This window comes from Pezoporus flaviventris, unplaced genomic scaffold (genome assembly GCF_033815535.1).
Source record: "Pezoporus flaviventris isolate CSIRO_AGI_PZ_B2104156 unplaced genomic scaffold, CSIRO_AGI_Pfla_v1 ptg000037l, whole genome shotgun sequence".
In the NCBI taxonomy this organism is placed as follows: Eukaryota; Metazoa; Chordata; class Aves; order Psittaciformes; family Psittacidae; genus Pezoporus; species Pezoporus flaviventris.
The window spans coordinates 24,003,597-24,022,865 of NW_026892585.1; the positions used below are offsets into that span (position 1 = coordinate 24,003,597).

General features: G+C 41.5%; 1 protein-coding gene across 1 annotated transcript in view; it reads left to right on the forward strand.

The window, feature by feature from the left end:
- The first annotated feature begins 4,577 nt into the window (after positions 1-4,577).
- CMTM8 (CKLF like MARVEL transmembrane domain containing 8) overlaps positions 4,578-19,269 on the forward strand; it is a 42,035-nt gene continuing 27,343 nt past the window's right edge. Inside the window, exon 1 of the mRNA XM_061465034.1 lies at positions 4,578-4,899. Within this exon, the coding sequence (XP_061321018.1) occupies positions 4,729-4,899 (171 nt within the window). The 5' untranslated portion in view covers positions 4,578-4,728. The remainder of the gene's footprint in view (positions 4,900-19,269) is intronic.

Below are 19,269 nucleotides of genomic sequence, written 5' to 3' on the forward strand. Positions count from 1 at the left end.
AGAAGGGCAGGCCACCAGCTGCACTCAGAGCTGTGTTTGCAGGCTCACTGCAGGGAAAGGCAGCTGAAAGCAGCCTGTGACATACAATATGGGCATTCCCTTGCAGATGCTTACAGATTGGAGGCCCCTGACCCCTAAGTATGGAAACCACAACCCCCATTCTGAGATTTGTACATAGGCTTCACACTTCTCATTACAAACTCTTGAGTAGATGTGCTCTCCGCCCTGACGTTAAGCATACATGTACAGCATAGCGTTCTAAGTGAAGACTGGCTAGGGAGGAAGTAAACAGTATTTCCTCAGCACAGTGTCTAACACAGGGCTGTGTTTTAGGGCTAGGAGGGATTTTTAGACCCTCAGAAGAGATAAAATGGCTGGTGAAAGTCTAATGCACAGTAAATACATAGCTTATGTACTTTGTGGTTTCTTTTCTTAGCATAGTCTCCAACACCAAATAGTTTATTAGTGTCATGATAATGCGTTTCAAAACTAGAAAAATAAAAACTTAAAGTCAGTATATTACCGTTCACACATGGAGTTAATTCTCTGTATGGCAGTACATATTTTCTAAGACAACTTTCTGGCAGGTAAAATGTCTGTGTGTCTATAGCCAGATCTTTGTCCATATAATTCAAGTAACCTTCATGTAAAGAGAAATATTTGCAAGAAAAGGAGTGCAGAACATAAACAGCTAAATTGTGCATTTTCCAGCAGTAGGGTAGTAACTCATGTATCTGATATCAAATCCCATGCACTGTCATTACTTCGACTGCAGTTTCAGTTCATATTGATTTTACATTTGTCAATTTTGGGGTGCCCAAGCTGCAAAACCAAACAAGGCCTATGTTCAGTAACCTATGTACAAACACAGATCCTCTACAGATTTGCAGAATAGCCATTTTGAACACATGGGTATCTCATCTGTTCTCTCTGTTGCAGGAACATTAGGACATCCAAGTATCTCAACCATGAAAACCATCCTTACTCTGCAAAATACCAGTTCATACAAAAAGTCATTTTCCTTGATTGATCATTAGGCATGCCTGTATGTAGCATGTGTCACTACCAAAGTAAAAATCAAGTATTTCTGGTTTGGTTTAGCATAAATCATCTTTGACCATGTAGTCATAAGCCACCAAAGAGTAATATATACTCACATATGCCTGTAATTCAAAGCCTATGTTTTGCTGATTCCAAAAAGCTGCTAGGAAATATTCCAAACATTTCTTGGTTTAAAAGTAAAAATATCTCATTCTCAGATAAGCACAGTGGGATGTCAAGGGTGAGAATATTTGTCCTGGACATCTAACACGAATCCAACCTTACGTGTGACAACTGTACTTTGGAACCCAGTATAATTCCTTTCTTGCCCTCTTCAGAGTAAGTTCCCTGAGCTTTCTTAAATCACTTCTGGGTGGTTCAAAACCAGTGTGTTTTTGTTGTTGGTTGATAGCTGCTGATGACAAGTGAAAAATCTCAATGACCTTTCCTTTTATATGTTTACTTGCTTACTTACAAAAAAAAAACACCGAAGTCAGAATAGCTTTGACATTTGAAAATTCTGGGATTTGGGAGGGGGGAAAGGGAAGCTGTATTTCAAAAGCAGAAAACCAGTTCAGGAAATTCCAGTCAGGTCCACTCCTTGGGCCTGTGAGTCTACTTTAATTAGCACTTTCAATTGGCCATGTTGCTGCTAAGAAGGTACTTCTAGGGAGCAGAAATCTCAAAAATGTTGATAATTAAGGATTTGAGAACCAACCTGGCTTAAATGGAAGAAACTGTTCATTAGATATCAAGAGGCTTTTTACTTTGAAACCTGGTAATATTTGTATCAGCTATTTTGCTTTTACTAGAATGTTTACATTTAAAAGTTTCATCAAATTACACACTTTTTTTCCAATCACAGTTTACTTCATTATAGCAGCTTCATTATAACCTACAACAAAGGTTATAATCTTGACTGGTATTTAAAAGCCTCCCCAATCCTTCCATTGAAAGGTTAATTTGAAATACAGAAAATGGGCCACCTTCTTCTCTCTTGGTAGTTCTGTAATAAAAGGTTGATTGTTCAAGTAGCAGTATTCAATTATTTTGTTTCTGATGCTATCTACATGTAAAAAAATCTGGGTAAGCTCAGATGGTCCCTGCAGGCTTTCCAGTTCCAGCCTTCAGTGTAAGGGTGCAAAACCAGAAAATTAGAGCCTCACAGTTAGCATTAAGAATGTCAAGTGTTATGTTGTCAAGTTAAAAAAGCAAATTTGCTTTTAGGAATACCACTGACATTGAAAAGCTTCTGGAGTGTTTGCCCCCTGTTTTTAGTGAAAACTCATTCTCTGAATATCTTTGCCAGAGAAAAATGTGCTAAGGAAGTCAAAGTCACCCAGTGTTCAGAGAAGCTGCCCAGAATGTAGCTATCCAGTTCTTGTTGAATTAGTCATGATACTAAACATCTGTAACAGACATTGACAACTTATGATATGTTAATAGGTCTAATATAGTTGAAACAGAAAACAAATGTTTCCCTATCTGTGTTTTTGTTTTACTTTTTCCCCACAGGACCTGGGATTCTCAAACGATAGACGTGCAGATCAAAACCAGTGAAGTTTATTGCTCTGATGATGGTTGAAAGAGAAACAACACTGACCTCAGAAGTTCAGGGATCAAAATAAATACTAAAAACTAAATAAATACTACATAATGTTAAAGAGTTTTAGCATTTTGCATTGAAACTGAGACCACTGAATAAGGTACTGGAAACACAGTGAGAATACACATCTAGTGTAAAATAAATCAGCTCTCCAAAGGAAAGTGATGCAAATGACTCAAGAAGTTTTGAAATTGGTGTTAGTTTTGCTACTGGCATGAATTTTAACCCCAGATTTACTCAGTTTTACTTACTGATCTTGTAAGTGGGAAACCGGAGACAAGAGTCTTTCAGAGAAGAAACTCCATGCTGTTATAATGGTTCCTCACAAAGAGCAGCAGGAGCTCTCTGGCACTGGAAGGAAGCTTGGCAGTGCTGAACAATCAGATAAAGCACTTTTCATTTACAGCCAGCTGAAGCAGGTCTCTAAACAGACTGGTGCACAGCTGTGTTCTGTTACTTTAAAATCTCAGCTCTTATTTAAGAGAAAGGGATAAAACAGGAACTCAACCAGTACAGAAATGCTGGTAACTCCACAAAAAATGAAGGTTTTGCTAGGAAGTGTAAAATTCCTCATTCATGATTGAGATGTTGTGTTAAATGGTTTGAGTGTGTGGTTTGCTAATGGTCTTTTTTTTTTCTCTTAAAGAAAATCTCATATGATCTGTGTATCACATCAAGCAGAGCGGCTGGCATCTCGTTCTGATGACCTGCACTGCAGTTCATGTTTGCAAAACTCTGTCATATTTCTTATGCCATCTTCTATAAAAATGTCACCAGTGCCTATGAGTACAATGAGGCTCCACAAGACACACATTCCAAGAAGACCAAGGAGCCTGTGCTGTGACACACACTGTGAGCAGAAGCACAATCCTGCACGAGAAGCAGTTCCTTTCGGTAATTCACACGCTGCCATCCTCCTTCTCCCTTCCCAGCTGTTTCAACCTGTTGCTGAAAGGTAATACTGCAAAATTTTCCTTTGTTAGCCAGCAGGAGAGCAGCAGTAAACAATTCGAGGACAATAGCCACCAGGCATATGGAAAACACTTCATTTTCACTGAGCTGACACATGCAAATACTTTGCCAATGAGAATTCCTACACACTGAATAAAACCTACCACTTCTTGTTGAAGCACCGTACTTTCTGTGGAATGGAAGATCACTTTAGCAGCTCTTAAATTACCTGGAAATTATTTATTTATTTATTTATTAAATGTGACACTTTAGACTGGAAAACTACTAGAAAATATAGGTGAGGGAACTGCTTGAAGCTGTCAAGTGGTGGCCAAGAGTGACCTCATACTTCCCATTTCCAGTGACATTCATGGCTTTATAAAAAATCTTTTTCATCACGGAGACAGCTGGTTGTTTGGCAAATGCCAGCTAAATCCTCATTTCCAGCTCTCGGGAGTCTGTGGCACCTCCTAAGCCTACTGCTCCCTTCCTGCTGCACTTTATGGCGGTTCCTCTTCCAACACCTTGCCACAGAGGAGCAATGGCAGCCAGTGGGGACAACAACCCACAGCGTGGGCGACAGTCTAGATGGGCAATGATGGCAGGCAGCTGCGCCTGGACCCCAAACCATGCTCACCCATGAGGCTATGGCAAGGTTTCCCTTGGGTGTTTTTCCAGACGAGGTCTGGCTCAGCTTGGCCCCTCAGCTGCACTGGTCCCAAGGCCTCCGTGTGTATAAAAGCCGGGAGGTGAGGGGAAGGGTGCTCCCTCAGATGGCCCTTCCCTGGCGCTAGGCAATCCAGGGCCAAGATCCTCCACACCGGCCTCGGCGGTCGGTCCGCAGCCCATGAGGTCTCCGCCCTGCTCCCACCGAGGGGCAGCTCCGGACGGGCTGAGCTGGCTCCCGGGCGGGTGGCCTCCCGCCAGGCCCGGCCCTCTCTGCCTGGGGTCGGGTGGAGAGCAAAGTGCCCGCAGGGCTCAGGCGAAGGGCTGCTCACGGCGCTGGGGACACACAAAGCGGCGGCGGCGGCGGCAGGCACTTTCCCGCCGCCCGTGAGGAGGCAGCCGGCCTTGCCTCCGCCCCGCAGCCAGGCTACGCGCTGGCCGGGAGCAGCCCCGCGGCGCCGACCATGGAGCCGCCGGTGTCGCAGCCTCAGGAGCAGCCGCCGCGCCCTCGGTCCCACACGGTCACCACCACCAGCAGCTCCTTCACCGCCAACCTGTCGGCCAGCTCCAGCACCCTTGCCTACGACAGGGAGTTCCTGCGGACGCTTCCCGGGCTCTTTATGGTGACCGAGATCGTGAGTGGCCCCGGGCGGCCGACGGCCGCAGAGGAGCCGGGGCGGGGGGTGCGCAGAGGGGCAGGTTTTGTCCTCGCTATGGGTTGGAGCTTGGAATGTTTCCCCTCGGTTCATCACCTGATGCGGCTTCTGTGGGTCCGAAGGGAAGAGATGGTGAAGAAACAAGGGCGGCTTTATGGGAGGGGGATACACACAGTGCTCCTGCTTCAAAACTATTGACACATGCAAAAGTAACACAGGGCACATACTGTCTTTTTAGTCTCCCGCAGTGCTTGCGGTATCATCACCTCTCGTAGTGGAGAAATACGTTTTGGCAGACCAGGAACTGTTTTTTGGAGGTTTTTCTTTGACTACATTGTTTTATACGCTTTGTACTTCATAGCGCACAGATAACCATTACTTAAAAGTTCATTAGGTAACTTACCTTCATTCTGTGGGTCAGTAAAAACCATTTCCTTATGCCTTCGGTGATTAGATGTAGCTGTGCAGAGCGGATTTTGAACTAACACCTTTTGGTGGTGTTACTTTTGGAGGTACTTTATAATGTGTAAATGAATGTACAGAGGGCCAGGCAGTATAGGGTTTAGTCCCTTGTTTTAGTACTGTTCGCACTAACAATACAACCCTAGTTGTAGGAGGGTCTTACTTCTACTTAGAGCCTGCCTACTCTTGTGTTAAGCAGTAGATACTTAGCATCTCCCCTGAAAGCCAGTGTTTCTTTCAAGTTTGCTTATCTACATGATTAGTAGTTAAGGAAGTTAAAGGGCTGGTTGCGCCCACTAATTTTTTGAGTTTCCAGTGTGATTTTGCTTTCGATTCATTTTCAAGGCTTGAAAACATTGTGCTTCACCAGAGCAGCAGAATGACTGTTGATTTTGCTGACTACAAAGTTAAAATAACCATGTGAAGCTTCAGGCTGAAGTACGGTGTAGGACCTAAGGCAGGAACAGTGCCATGAGAGGGAGGATGCACACTGAGATGCCAGCCACTGTGCAGGACAGTAGTGGTGAGTGTGAAGTCAGAGCCTGCGACAAGGTACCTTGTATGCCAGCATGGTTGGGAATTCTCGCAATATTTAGCAGGTAGGTGATTGTAGGCTCGTTTCAGTTAAGGCACTGTAAGGGGTTTGGTAGATCTGCGAGTAAAAAAGTCTTCATTTATGGACTAAAGGTGCTCAGGGCTTTTCCCAGGCCCTGCTGGGATGTGGTATATTCAGCCAACCTGCTAATATTCCATCAGCTGCAACTACATTGAGCTACATGGCCATAGGACATAGACACGCTCTTGCTTACTCTTTGTTGGAAGTGGGCTTTTGTTTTTTGTGTTGACAGGTGGTGATACATGTATAGTTTACCTTTCTAAACAGAGTGATGTTGGGGTTTAGGGGGACTTTCTATCAGCCATTCCTGACCCCTGGAATAATTATAAAACTATTCTTCAGGTACCATTTTTGAAAGGTTTGAGTCCACTGTTGTTGAGTTGGTTAATATTGACATTTAGAGCAAGCTTTGGTTTAAGTTTCATAAGCACTTGAGAACATGTTTACCAGCTTCAGAAAGAACTTCAGCACTACCTAACTTCACAGGCTAGTGTAGAGTTGTGTCTTCATTACAGGCTTCCACATATGTATTTTTATTGATCAACAGTGTGAAGATGTGTAGTTTCTGGCCAGATGTGTAGTTTCTGGCCAGCTCCAAGGAGCTAACAGAAGTCTCTAATGTAGATGAACTTATACTGGGTTTTGATGATGTATTTGAGAAAATGGAGAATGGTTTTAATTCTAAGTTGAAAGCAATAAGGCAGGCCCTACAGAAGCAGAGTATTGCTAGATACTGCCTTAGAGGAAATACTTCTGGTTCTTCACCTATTTTTTTAAAGCAGGTAGAACAGCTGTTCTGTGAAATTACAGGGAAAGAAAAATGTATTAGTGAATATCTTGATGTGGAATTAACTGAAATAAAACCTGTTATTAAAATCCAGTGAGTGAGTGATGTATGTGTGTGTGCATATAGATGTTTGGTACTGGTTTTGGTCAAGCCTCTTCCACCAGTTGGGTATGTTCTTTTTATTCTGGGAGAAAATGGGCTTTAAGGGAGAGAGCATTACTAGCTTTACACAGGATCTCTGTTTCAAAATTGGCTGTGCTATTCAGCTGTAATGGATTTTTGTACTCTAAATCAGTCAGTTCCTGACTGTTCTGATCATCCTATATATATAAAAGTTGAGGCCTGTCTGCACAGATTGGCTCTTTATTTCCGACCCTCAGTACTGATCCCCCAGCTCAGAGCATGATCTTTCTGCAAACAGGACAGACTTGTGTGTGTCTGAAATTTCAGCCTCATGAGTTTGGAGCCCAGTGGATCATTTTGTCATAAGAGCATTAAGTTTGCTTCTGCTGCCCCTGTTCTGGAGACACCCACAAGATGGACAGGGAAGAGGGCTGGGTTTAGTAATACGCTGTTACTGCTGTAGCTGCTCATCTGCCAGACCCTGCCCCCCCCCCCTCCACCCCCATTAGGATACTATGTTAAAGCTAAGCTCGGGGTGTTAAACAACAGTGCTAAATGTTCTGAGAGTTTGCACTGTGGGGCTGCATAAATATTTGATTATTGTTGCTGTCAGTCAATGACGTGTATGAGCAAGAAGAGCAGTCTGTCACCCCTGGCTCTGAAACTGGAGCTCTCTTCTCTGTATAGGCAAAGGGCAAATCTGTGTTATTCTTCAACCAAAGAGAATGGAAAAGCACATTATTAAATCTTAAAGCCCCTTAAATGAAGGATCTAGATCAGGTTTTGCTCTTACTTCCCTAGTTTGGGTGCTGTGAAGATGAATTAACTGCCACATGGATTTCCACATGTGTTGTGGTTTAATGACAGTAAATTCAGTTTAACTGCTTCTACTAAGAGATTCTTTGCAGTGCTGCAAAACACTGGTCTGTCATTAACTCAGTCTGCCGTTTCCAATTTGTTCAAAATGAGTTACCTTTATGACAGGTTTTATGGTGGATCAGGTATTATCTCTTCTTTATATAGCTGCTTTAAGCCAGCATAAATCTAGGATGAGATTGACTGTGCATATTGAGCAATAATAGAGTCATGTACCCAAACACAGTTCAGTTTAATTTTGCAATGCATTTGGCCTTGCATTGCACACATCAAGTATGAATGAACCAGAAACGCAGCCTGAAGTGTAGGCTGAATTACCTGGTGCTGACAGATTTCCGTTGCCTTCTACATCTGCCTCTGTGACAAGAGAGCGTACAAGGTTTCCTGTCACTCACTGGAGAAGAACTGGGGTTAGTTTATTTCAGTGCAAAGAGGAAAATAGAAAATGCCACTGGGTTTCTGAGAGAGCCATTTGGGAACTGGCTTATCGAAAATACTTATTACTGAAGTAATGATGCTTGCTGAACAGGGCAGGGAATTCTGGCTCTGGAGAATTGGTTTCACTGGCCTTAGCTGGCCAGTGACTACTGACAGTGAATTTATCTGCATCTCACTTCTCTGAATGCCTTATCTATTCATGGAATGTGGATACAAATCTTTGTAAGGCACACTGAGATCTGTTTGTGAAAACTACTATATAAGACATAAGCAGTGTTACATAAAGTCTTCAATTTGGATGTCCATCACCTGGGTTGACACTTCAGTAAAAATACGTCCTATAGAAGATAGTTGATACTAATTTCTATAGTGTAACAGCCAGCCCCCAGAAGGATTTGTAGTTTGAAAAGAAGAGAATACAGCCATTTCCAGAGACTTCTTTTGAGTGTTTCTTTTCTGTACAGTGATGGCCCAGAAAGGCTATATATTTGTCTTCCTGGGTATTTTATGGCCAAGATAAATGATGGTTAGTGATACTTCCTCAGACCTCTAAATCAGCTTCTCAAGTCAAACATTATGGATCACTTTGGAGAGGTAGAGAGTTTTGTGGTTGCTATGGTTGTAGTTATAAAAATATTTACTTTCTACCATGATGACAGCAGTTACTTCAGATTGTTGCTTCACACTGGTGTATTGCTAGATGCAGTCTTTTAAAACTTGCCCTCGTAATTTTAAGGCTTGTGTCCTTAACAAAGCAAATACTCCATAGCTTGGAAAGGTTTGGAAGGTTGTTATGCTAACTGCTGCAAGTGAGATCTTGTAAATTATAGTAAATTGTAATTACAGTTGCATTTCTTTATTCTTTCAGTGAAATGCTTAGAACAAGATATGTACTTGAAATAGAAACCTGAGTGGAGGGTCTTTACATTATTAGCACCACATAAAATTACGGTTCAAATTTACATTTCTGGACAAGGAAAGTAATTTTGATCACTGTTTCATTATTATTCATATGTAAGATTTCTGAAGGGTTAATTCAGAAAAGAAATCTTATTGAATTTGTTTATTCTTCTAGTAATGTGGTGAGCCTCTGAATATTAAATAGACATTGAAAGGTATGTCAGATTTAAGATATTGAGATTACCAATCCAGAACAACTGGGTATGTCCAAATGTTTATTCAGTAGGCTTTCCCCTTTTTTTTGCCTCTGAGATGCACCAAAATAATCTACAAATATTCAAATTTTGTATTAAGTTATCAATAAAAATAATAAATGTTAAGAAAAACAGAAATAATGGAATGGGACCATGTACTATGGAAAAGCCGAAAGTTTTACTTTGTTTTTTAAAGCTCTTCTTGTATTTAGCTTTCTCTTTCAGTTTTATGCCCTCTCTGACTGCAGTTCACAGTTTTGTATATAGATTCCATGCTCCTCCTGCACCCCCAGTTGTTGGAATAGCCCTGAGGCGCACAGAAGGAGTTTATAAAGCCCTTTTCCTCACCTGAGTAACAGCAAGACTTTCTCTTCTATCAGGAATAGCAGAGATTTTTTTTCTGTTTTGTTTTTTTCTTTAATGCAGTTTTTACTCTAGTCATAGCATCCCTGCTTGCATGAAGCTGTTAAAACTTGAGCACTTTCTGACATGCTGAATGAGTGTTTTACCTAGAGGAGATGTACATATGCGTGGACTTAATACACTTCGTTTTACTGAGTGAAAATACGTTATCCTGCACTACTCAGTCACTCCATCCAGTAGCTTCATTTTCCTGTGCATGAATAAAACCTCCATACAATATAAAGTCTAAGCTCTCTCTTTTGCTCCTGATGAGACAAAACTCCCACTGAAGTCAGGTTTCAGTTCTCCCTTTTTTAGGTGCTCTGTTGTTCCAGTGCTAACCCTTAGTTTAGCTGTCCTTAGTGTAGGAAATACACACATCTACATGATTTCTGTCTTCCTCTAGGAAGTTGTTTAAAATTCTCATATAGTTATTTAAAGTTCTGTTTCCTTAAAGGTTTTTGGTTTCCTGGACAAGATCAGGATGTTTCCTTGGGAAGAGAGGATTGTTTGGGGGACACAAGAAGACAGAAGCTTTGGAAAGTGCTGTCTGGAATGAGCTCCAAGCACAGATAGAAACAGTATTAGGACTGATAGGGCAAGAGGGTGAAAATGCCACTTGGACTGAATGCAGGTATTTTACAAAAGGTCAGATATGCAAAATATTATCAATAACTCAAGGTTAAGGTAGAATATGTATGAAATGTCATTATCTCTTCACAAGAAGAATGCTTTAAAGAGATACTTAAACATCAGCTTTGTTCTTGGATGGATAGTGGATAGGATTCCTTTTCCTTCATCCCTCCCAAACCCTAGAAAACAATTTCTTTCTTTCTTTTGTACCTACAAAAATGTTGTACTTACAAAGCTAATTTTAAAGATTTTGGGGGGGGCTAAAGCAGCCTGAGTCTGTATGTTGGTGAAACATTCAGTCCTCCCATTATTTCTAATGGAATAGGCACAGCTTCCTAGGAGCTTTGCATGATGCTGTGCTTGGGTGTGTGACTCATGAGGATGAGTGCTGAAGCTAAAACCATCAGGATCTAATGACAAAGGTAGATAATATAGTTAGAAGGAGACTGGGATTGCATCCCTGAAAACTGCCTTTTTCGGCTATGCCAGCTGGTCCAGTAAAAATCATATGGAAGATTTTTTATTTTGTTTCCCCAGAAGTCCTATATCCCTGGGTAGTTGCACTATGGGAACTGAGTTGCTTGAGAAGACAGTGGTATTGTCAAATACAGTAAGTGATGGAGATAATTGATGCTACCTTTTGTCCTAGAAAGGATATAGATCTTGGACTTGTCTCTGCCCCTTTTCTTTGTGATTGTTAGTTTGCTGGTTTGTTGTTTTTTTTCCTACCCTTGTGTTATATTCTATTTTCCTCTTTCTGCATGGGATTCCTGCCTTCTCCTTGGACTGAATTATTACACAATGTTAAGACTTCAGATTAGAGGATCTTAAAATAGTCTATGCCTATCTAAAAAACATTTTCCATGCCATGTATGATGAAGAGGTGTATTTGCTGGCCAAGTAATAAAAATGCAAGCAGGGAAAGAATGCAAACAAGAAGGGGTAATTGAGTGTGATTCACACAGCACTCTTGCACAAATGGTCACCAGGCTTCTGACTCCTGGTCTTAAGCATTAACAAAGTGCTGCTTCCACAGCAAGAGCAGATGCCTTTCATTTCCTGGCCTAGGGTTCTGGGAGCAGTTCAGTGTACCTGGGGAACTTGCAAATGTGTCTGCTCTGTGCCATGTTCTGCACTGACTGCGTAACAGCAAAAGACAGGGTTGGAGCAGCAGTGGCTCAAGGATGAGTCTTAAAAACGGAATTCTTAAAACTACAGAGAAGGAAATTCTGTTGGGGATTCTGAACCCTTCTGAGTGGGAAGTGTAGAGGGAATTATGGTGTGTTGCTGTTGTTTGATGAGTGTCTTCTCATTCAGCCTGCTGTTCTTTCCTGTTCTCTCCTGGGAATAACAAGTGTCATATATTGTGTTTCGGAATGATCCTATTCTTATATGTATATTTTTAGCTTTGTTTTCCTTTTGGATAAAGTACATATTTTAACAGTGTGGTATTTCTGCACTTGTTCCAATTCCGTAAGAGCAGCAGAAAGTGTGTCTTGCAGAGAGGGCCAAGCCCTCTTTTCTAGGGTCAAATAAATAGCAAACAGACTTTAGTATCCATCAGACTTTGGCAAAGAAGTTCTGTTCATGTGGCCAGAGCCAGTTCCTGTGGAAGCTGCTGGCACCGATGCACCTATCTCTAAAAGGAGCAGCTCAGGTGTAAGACTGGTAAAACTTGAGTAAAGAAGGCACTGAGTAAGGAAAGAAGCAAGTCACCACTTTTAGTGGCACCTGGGTCTGGTCCAAGAAACATTTGGTGTTAAGCTTATGTTAGTGAACTGTAAAAGGCTGGGTCTTGGTTCAGTATTCATTAATAATGGATCCAGGCTTTGATAGAACTTTGCTACGCAGACTTGGATCAGTCCTGGTTCAGGACTGCATTTTTGCCAATAGAACACAATATTGGGTGTTTACACTGTTCCTTTTTGCAAGGTATGGGTGTGCAGATGATGTTGATGCGACCACAAATTTGCTGAGACAAAAATCTTCAAAGCAAAAATAAACCAGTTTCAAAAAATTTGCATGATTACAGTGATGCTGTCCCAGCAGTTTGTTCTGGGCAGCCACAATGTTTCTGGTCTGTTATGAGATGCTCTAAAATCAGATTTTGTAGGACTGAGCATGCATGGTAATAATCAGCAAGATGTTGTCAGTCTTTGGACGCATCATAATCTAGTTACAAAGACTAAATACATTGAAAAATCCTAGGTAGGACTGGAAAGAGGCCATGTGGGGAAAGCAGCCTCTCTGATACTACTCTGGTAATTGTTGCTTGTGTTTAGTTGATGGCCTGATGTGCACAGCTACAAGGGTCAGGAACCTTTGCCTCAAACAGACCGGTTCATATTATGAGCTTTAAATGTGACTGCTATGCCCACGTCTGTTTTTAAATAATTTGAAGGTGCCACTGTTTTACATAGAATCCATTTATTTAGCCTGGGTTATACAGCCACTAACCGGCTTCCTTTCCTTTCCTTTCCTTTCCTTCCCTTTGTATGTGTGTATAGTGATTATATGAAAGTCTCTTTAATATGTATTTTAGCATCTGCCCTCTTTATTCAACAGTAGTGCTATTACCAAGTCTGCAGCTCCTGCAGTAGGTAACAGCTGAAGGTGTTTTTGAGAAACTGTAGGCGAAACTTTAAAATGCAGATCCAGAGAGTGCTGCAGGCAGGAATTATTGAGGGCAGCGGAGCAGGGAAAAAAAAAAAAAAAAAAAAGAAAAAAGCCTCCAATGTAAGGAAAACCTCTGTAATGTGTCTGTCTTTAAAATGATACTTCAACTGATAATATCAGGCTTTGTTGTCTCCAAGTGGAGACAGCCTCTCTAGGGCAGACTGACAAGGATCAGGGGAGGGGAGGGTGAACCAGTGGTTACATGCCTGCTACTACTCCTGTAGGTTGGAAAGCATAAACAAACGCACAGTTGCCCTCTACAGGCTCAGAGCATAACTGTGATACATGCTGGGGAGGGTGGTGCTTTTATTCAATTCTTAGAAGGGAAGAAAATCACCCCAAAATAATGGCATCTACATTGATTTCCAAGTGCAACACCTTACACATGCGTCGAAGCAATCCCAGGCACGGCTACATGTTGGGCAGAAAAGAAGTTCAGAGCAGCCCTGCAGAGAAGGACTTGGGGGTGTTGGTCAATGAGAAACTTAACGTGAGCCAGCAGTGTGCACTTGCAGCCCAGAAAGCCAACCATATCCTGGGCTGCATCAAAAGGAGCATGACCAGCAGGTCAAAGGAGGTGATCCTGCCCCTCCACTCTGCTCTTGTGAGACCTCACTTGGAGTATTGTGTACAGTTCTGGTGTCCGCAACATAAAAAGGACATGGAAGGAACTGTTGGAACAAGTCCAGAGGAGGGCCACGAGGATGATCAGGGGACTGGAGCACCTCCCATACAAAGATAGGCTGAGAAAGTTGGGTCTGTCCAGCCTAGAGAAGAGAAGGGTGCATGGAGACCTCATAGCAGCCTTCGAGTATCTGAAGGGGGCCTGTAAGGATGCTGGGGAGGAATTCTTCATTAGGAACTGTAGTGACAGGACAAGAGGTAACAGGTTAAAACTTAAACAGGGGAAGTTTAGATTGGATATAAGGAGGAAGTTCTTTACTGTAAGGGTGGTGAGGCACAGGAATGGGTTCCCTAAGGAAGCTGTGAATGCTCCATCCCTGGTGGTGTTCAAGGCCGGGTTGGACAGTCTTGGATGACATGGTTTAGTGTGAGGTGTCCCTACCCATGGCAGGGGGGTTGGAACTAGATGATCTTGAGGTCCTTTCCAACCCTAGCTATTCTATGATTTGGGTTTAGTTTGATTTCTAAACCATGCGGTACCCTGCTGCCAGTAACATCATGTTTCAGAGAGTTCGTGTGTGTAGCAGGCACAGATGAGACCATTAAAAAAATAGTATAGTTGAAAGCCTTGGCCATTAAAAAGTGCTAGAATTGATGCTCACCCTGGCAGTGCTGGTTTCATACTAGATTGTGTGCGGACACTGGAAGCCAGTCAAAACTTGCATGGTCATGTTATTTTTGTGAAGAAACTTCCGTCATAGTCATGGCACAAGAGAGTTTCTCTGGGAGTAACCAGGATCCTGTACATACAGCATACAGGGAGGAAGGCATGTTGTGAGTAAGGAAAGGGATTATTGAAAAAGAAAAGATGGTCTCCTGGCTAATTGCTTCCTTGGAAAATTTGATTTTTATCTTATGCTTGCACCAGTGTTCCCATGGGATGCTAGATAAAGGCAAGTAAGCTTCAGTGTGCTTGCTTTTGTCCTTGTTTTCTGGATCCCTAACTTTGAGTCTGAGGTGCAAAAGAAATAGCAGTTGTGACTGTAGTCAGTAGGAGCTAAGTTCTGAAGAGGCAAAATGCAGTGCCATATTGAGTGCTATGGAGGGAGAAAAGTTTTCTAGTGAAATCTGGCAAGAAGTACTCTTGAGCTTAATTTTAGTGCACTGGCTGTAAAGTCGGAATACCATACTTGTTTATCTCAGAAATGCGTTTAATAGTCTACTAATGACCTGCAAGATAATTCAGGTAACAAAGTACTTTTAAAGCGTCCAAGCAGATAAAAGACTCCGAATTGCTGGCAGGGAGCAAGTCTGCATGCCACACAATTAAACAAAGAGAAAGCAAAACAGTGGAAGGCATTAGTTCTGAAGAAGGCTCTCCCTTCTGTTGCTGCATGCAGGTGTTGTGGAGAATGGGAAAGTCTGTGGTCATGTAATTACAGATTATAATGTATACATAACTAATGAAGAATCAAGATGTGTGAAGTACTTAATTTCCGGTGGTGTTGCATACTTAACTGAAAGGATTTCAACACATATTTATGCCTGTTTCTCGCTTGTCCACTCTTCTGCCTCTTTGTCCCAATCCAAGTTGTGGATTTCTTTTGTTGGATGTTTTTTTTTTTTTGTCATTGGGGGGGGGGGGGTGTCCATTCATTCAAGCCTTCTTGCTCAGGGCAACTTGCGGAGATCTGCTTTGCATGGTATTTATCCAGTCTGCTGTTCTTCAGATTTGACAGAGATAGTCAACATAGAAAGATGCAGAACCTACTAGAATAATTTGGCATAATGGGCTCTTCGGATAGGAGGTGTGAGGCAACTGAAAGAACAGGCTCTTCTCAATATGAGGCGTTCATCTTTAATGGTTTCATAAAGCTGTAGGTGGACAAAACTATGAAAAATACTGTAGTATTTTAGAACAGTATTAGAAATACTGATACAGTGATTTAGGCGGTTATTGGGGAATACTGTGTTTGGTTCTTGCATTGTGGAATGTGCTGCTTTTCTTTAAATAAACAAAGGCTTTTGGCTGAGCCATAGGCATAGAGCAGGTTGGACAGGCTTGGATTTTGTCAGACCTACCACAATCTTGTGATAACCTCAATGAAGGATTTTTAGAAAAAGGCTGTAAAGTTCTTCAGTATAAGAAATTTGGGATGCATGGAAAAGCAGGATCTCTGTTGGGATTTATTATTGATATTTGAAAACCTTGCTGTATGCATAAGCCACACTCATTGGACTGTGCAATACAGTTAGAGCAGTTATTTACTACTGTGGATTGCCAGTTGACCTCCAAGATGAAAATATTTCTCCTTCCCTGTGCTGTTACTAACATGTAGCACAGTACAAATGAATACATTATTAGTGCACTTTTTTCTTCCCCTAATGCAAAGGAATGAGTCTGGATAATCAAATAAAAGTAAAATGAAATTAGTACTGAACAGAAAAAACATTGTCATTGGGAAACTACTATGTCTAGTTTTGGAAAACCACAATTCTTATTTTACTCTCTTGAATAGATTCTTACATTGATGGGACTTAACTTTACAAGGCAGTGTGTAAGAGGAAAGTAATGATCTACTTGAAGAGATGACTTCTCTGTGGTGTTTTCTGTTTGAATTGTGACTTCCATCTGAGGATGTACAAAACCAGTCTTGGACATATGACTCAGGCCTATAGAACTATAATTGAATGAGACTTAGCAAGAGTGGAATAATGATAAACAGCTTCTTATGTTACTGATTACACCTTCATTGTTCAATTCTGTACATCCAAAGAATTTTCCCTGTTTATTTTCTCAGCAAAGGGTACAAAGGGTAGGAATCTTAGCCAGGAGAGTAAGGTTTCCACACATGTTGTTCAAACTTGGGATTTCTTTCTAGACATTGTCAATCATGAGACATGACCAGACACTTATATAAAGAACTTGACATTCTCTTTATGCAGTAACTGAGAACTATCTAGCAAATGTTTGCCTGAAGTAAGTCAAGATAATGTATTAAAGGTGAGATGGAGTCTCTTAGTGTTTTACCAGCCCAAGTTAAAATTAAACTGAGTACACACCAATAAGAGAGATGTAATTCTCTAAGCTTGGTTACATCTGTTTTTTCATTTTCTTATTAAGCTGGACAGTGTAATGCTAGCCTCAGGAAAAAAAAAAAACAAACCACCAAAAAATAAAACCACCCAAAGCAACCCTCCTCAAACTATGCTGAAGTATTTTTCACTTACAGACCTGAGCTTTATTTCAAAATGCCTTTTCAGTTTAGATCTCAGTTAGAAAACATGGTAAAGAAGTGCATTTTAGAAGAACACTTAATTTTGACTTGCGGTCATTTCTGTTTCTGTAAGATGAGGCAGTGTACACAAACAAGAAAATGACCCTGAGAAGAGGTGCAAATAGAGAACAGATGAGTTGATGGGAATGAAATCAGATTAAGATTTAATGTACACAAACAATATTGTTTTGAAGAGGTTATAATGAATAATGTTATAATGAATAAATTTGTGATGCTGTTAAAACCTATTGCAAATTTCCCATTTAAGTCATCCCAGCATACCTGCACATGCAATGAGCATGAACCTTAACAGAAAGCCTACCTACCTGGAAGGCTGTATGGCTAATGCGTCCTTACATTGTTTGTTGGGCTCTTAAAGATCATCAGCTCCTTTCCGATAGTGATTTCCTACCCACTGATTGGGGAGTTCTGTTGTTCCTTCCTTGCAGAGCTGAAGAAAAGTGTATGCCCAGAAACTTCCCCACTTGTTTCTTTTACCAGATCCATGGATTAGTCTAATAGGAGATCATGTCCCTTTCCTCTCAAATACCCCTGCGCAGAGTACTTGCTGTCAAATTAGGTTTTGATCAGGAGGAGCCTAATTAACACTTTTTACCTGTTTTGAGTTAACCTGCTGTGCAAACGCTGACTCTAGGTAAAATGAAAGGCACAGTTAACCCACTTGTTACCAAAATTCCCCCCCAAAGCCCTGTCTGTTACCGATTTATTTACCTGTTTAATATGCAGTTTCTTTGGCTTGAACAGAGTAGATGATAGATGATAAAAGGGGAAGCTGAGCAAATCCATTCCTTGGACATGCCTTTTTATAACCCAGATGTCTAATTTCCGTATTCCTTTTAAAGCTCCCTGTAGTCATGTATCTCAGAGTACATGGAGATATCTTACTTTGTGATGAATCTTTGGTCATTTTATTAAATCCACGTCACCATTACCTCATGATACTGTTAAATCCTAGGTGTCAAAACAGCTTAACATCACAAATGTCAATCTAAACGTGTTTCTTCAGTCCAGTGTGTGTGTCCCATAGGTTTTCTGCCTTACCACATGACATACGCCTTCTGTATCAAAGGCAAATCCCTATGCATGCTGTGTTTTTACTTTTTCCTTTGTGTGAACTAGCAAAGCTCACAGTTAGGGATGCCTTTCAGTGGCCTAATTCTTTTCTGCTTTTTTGGTTCTATTTGCTAAGACCTGTAATATTGTTGGCAGTAGGAGATTACATTACATGCCTCTGGGTTTGTGCACACTTCATGATAGTGAGCTGAGTTTTCAATGTATGTGGATTGAGCATTTAGATGCTGCCATAGTTGGTAGCTTGAAAAGAAGGGTACCTGCAAAAATCCTACTTTTGTAGTCAAATCTTTTTTTTAGTTCCCTAAAAAATTTTCCCTCTTTGCTTTGAAACTAGTAATATCATGCTTGGGGGGGGGGGGTGGGGGGTGGGAAATGTACTGTCTATCTCTGGCTGCACACAGACTTTTTAAACAAAAAGCTGCCATATCACTGTACAGGTTTAGGCCTTTCCCTTCCCCTCTCAGTGGGAAAACAGGAACTTCTGAGTGGGAGGTGAATAGCTGAAGTACTCAACAAAGAGTATGTGAACAAAGGCTGGTAACACCTCATTATTGTATCTGCATTATTGCCATTCTAGGGAAGAAAATACTGGGCAGAAGACAGCTGTGATACAAATCTGAGGAAGGAGAAAGGGGAAAAGGTGTGGCAATTAACTAAGTAAATACAATTTAGTTGATTGTATATATTGGGATGGTAGAATATAAACAGAACTACAGGAAAAGGTTTGGGTTTTTACAGAAGAATCACTTGAGTGGGAAGGGAGCCTGCTGCTGGCTCAGAGCGCACCCTCAGCCTGTACCCACTTAGCACCTTGCCTTTTTATTACCTTACCTAGAGCTCTCCTCTTTATAATTTTGGCTGCATCACTTACTACTAATAAATTGCAGGTCAGATGCTAATAGCTTTTGACAAAGTCAGTTGCTGCGTTTTTGGCTATTGGGACTGCCAGCTGCTTGCCCGGTCAGGATGTGGTCATCTCCACTGAACCAGCTGCTGACCCAGTCATAGTTCACCTTAAACCATGATGGACTCTGACCTGGGCTCTGCAGAGGCAGTTGACTGATAAGCAGTTGCAAATCTTGGTGCTGAAGGCTGACAAAGTGACTGCCCTGTAGTTATCAGCCTTACTCATCTGCCAGTGGTTCATGGCCTTGTCCATTATCCTCACAAGTCAGTCTGTGCCTA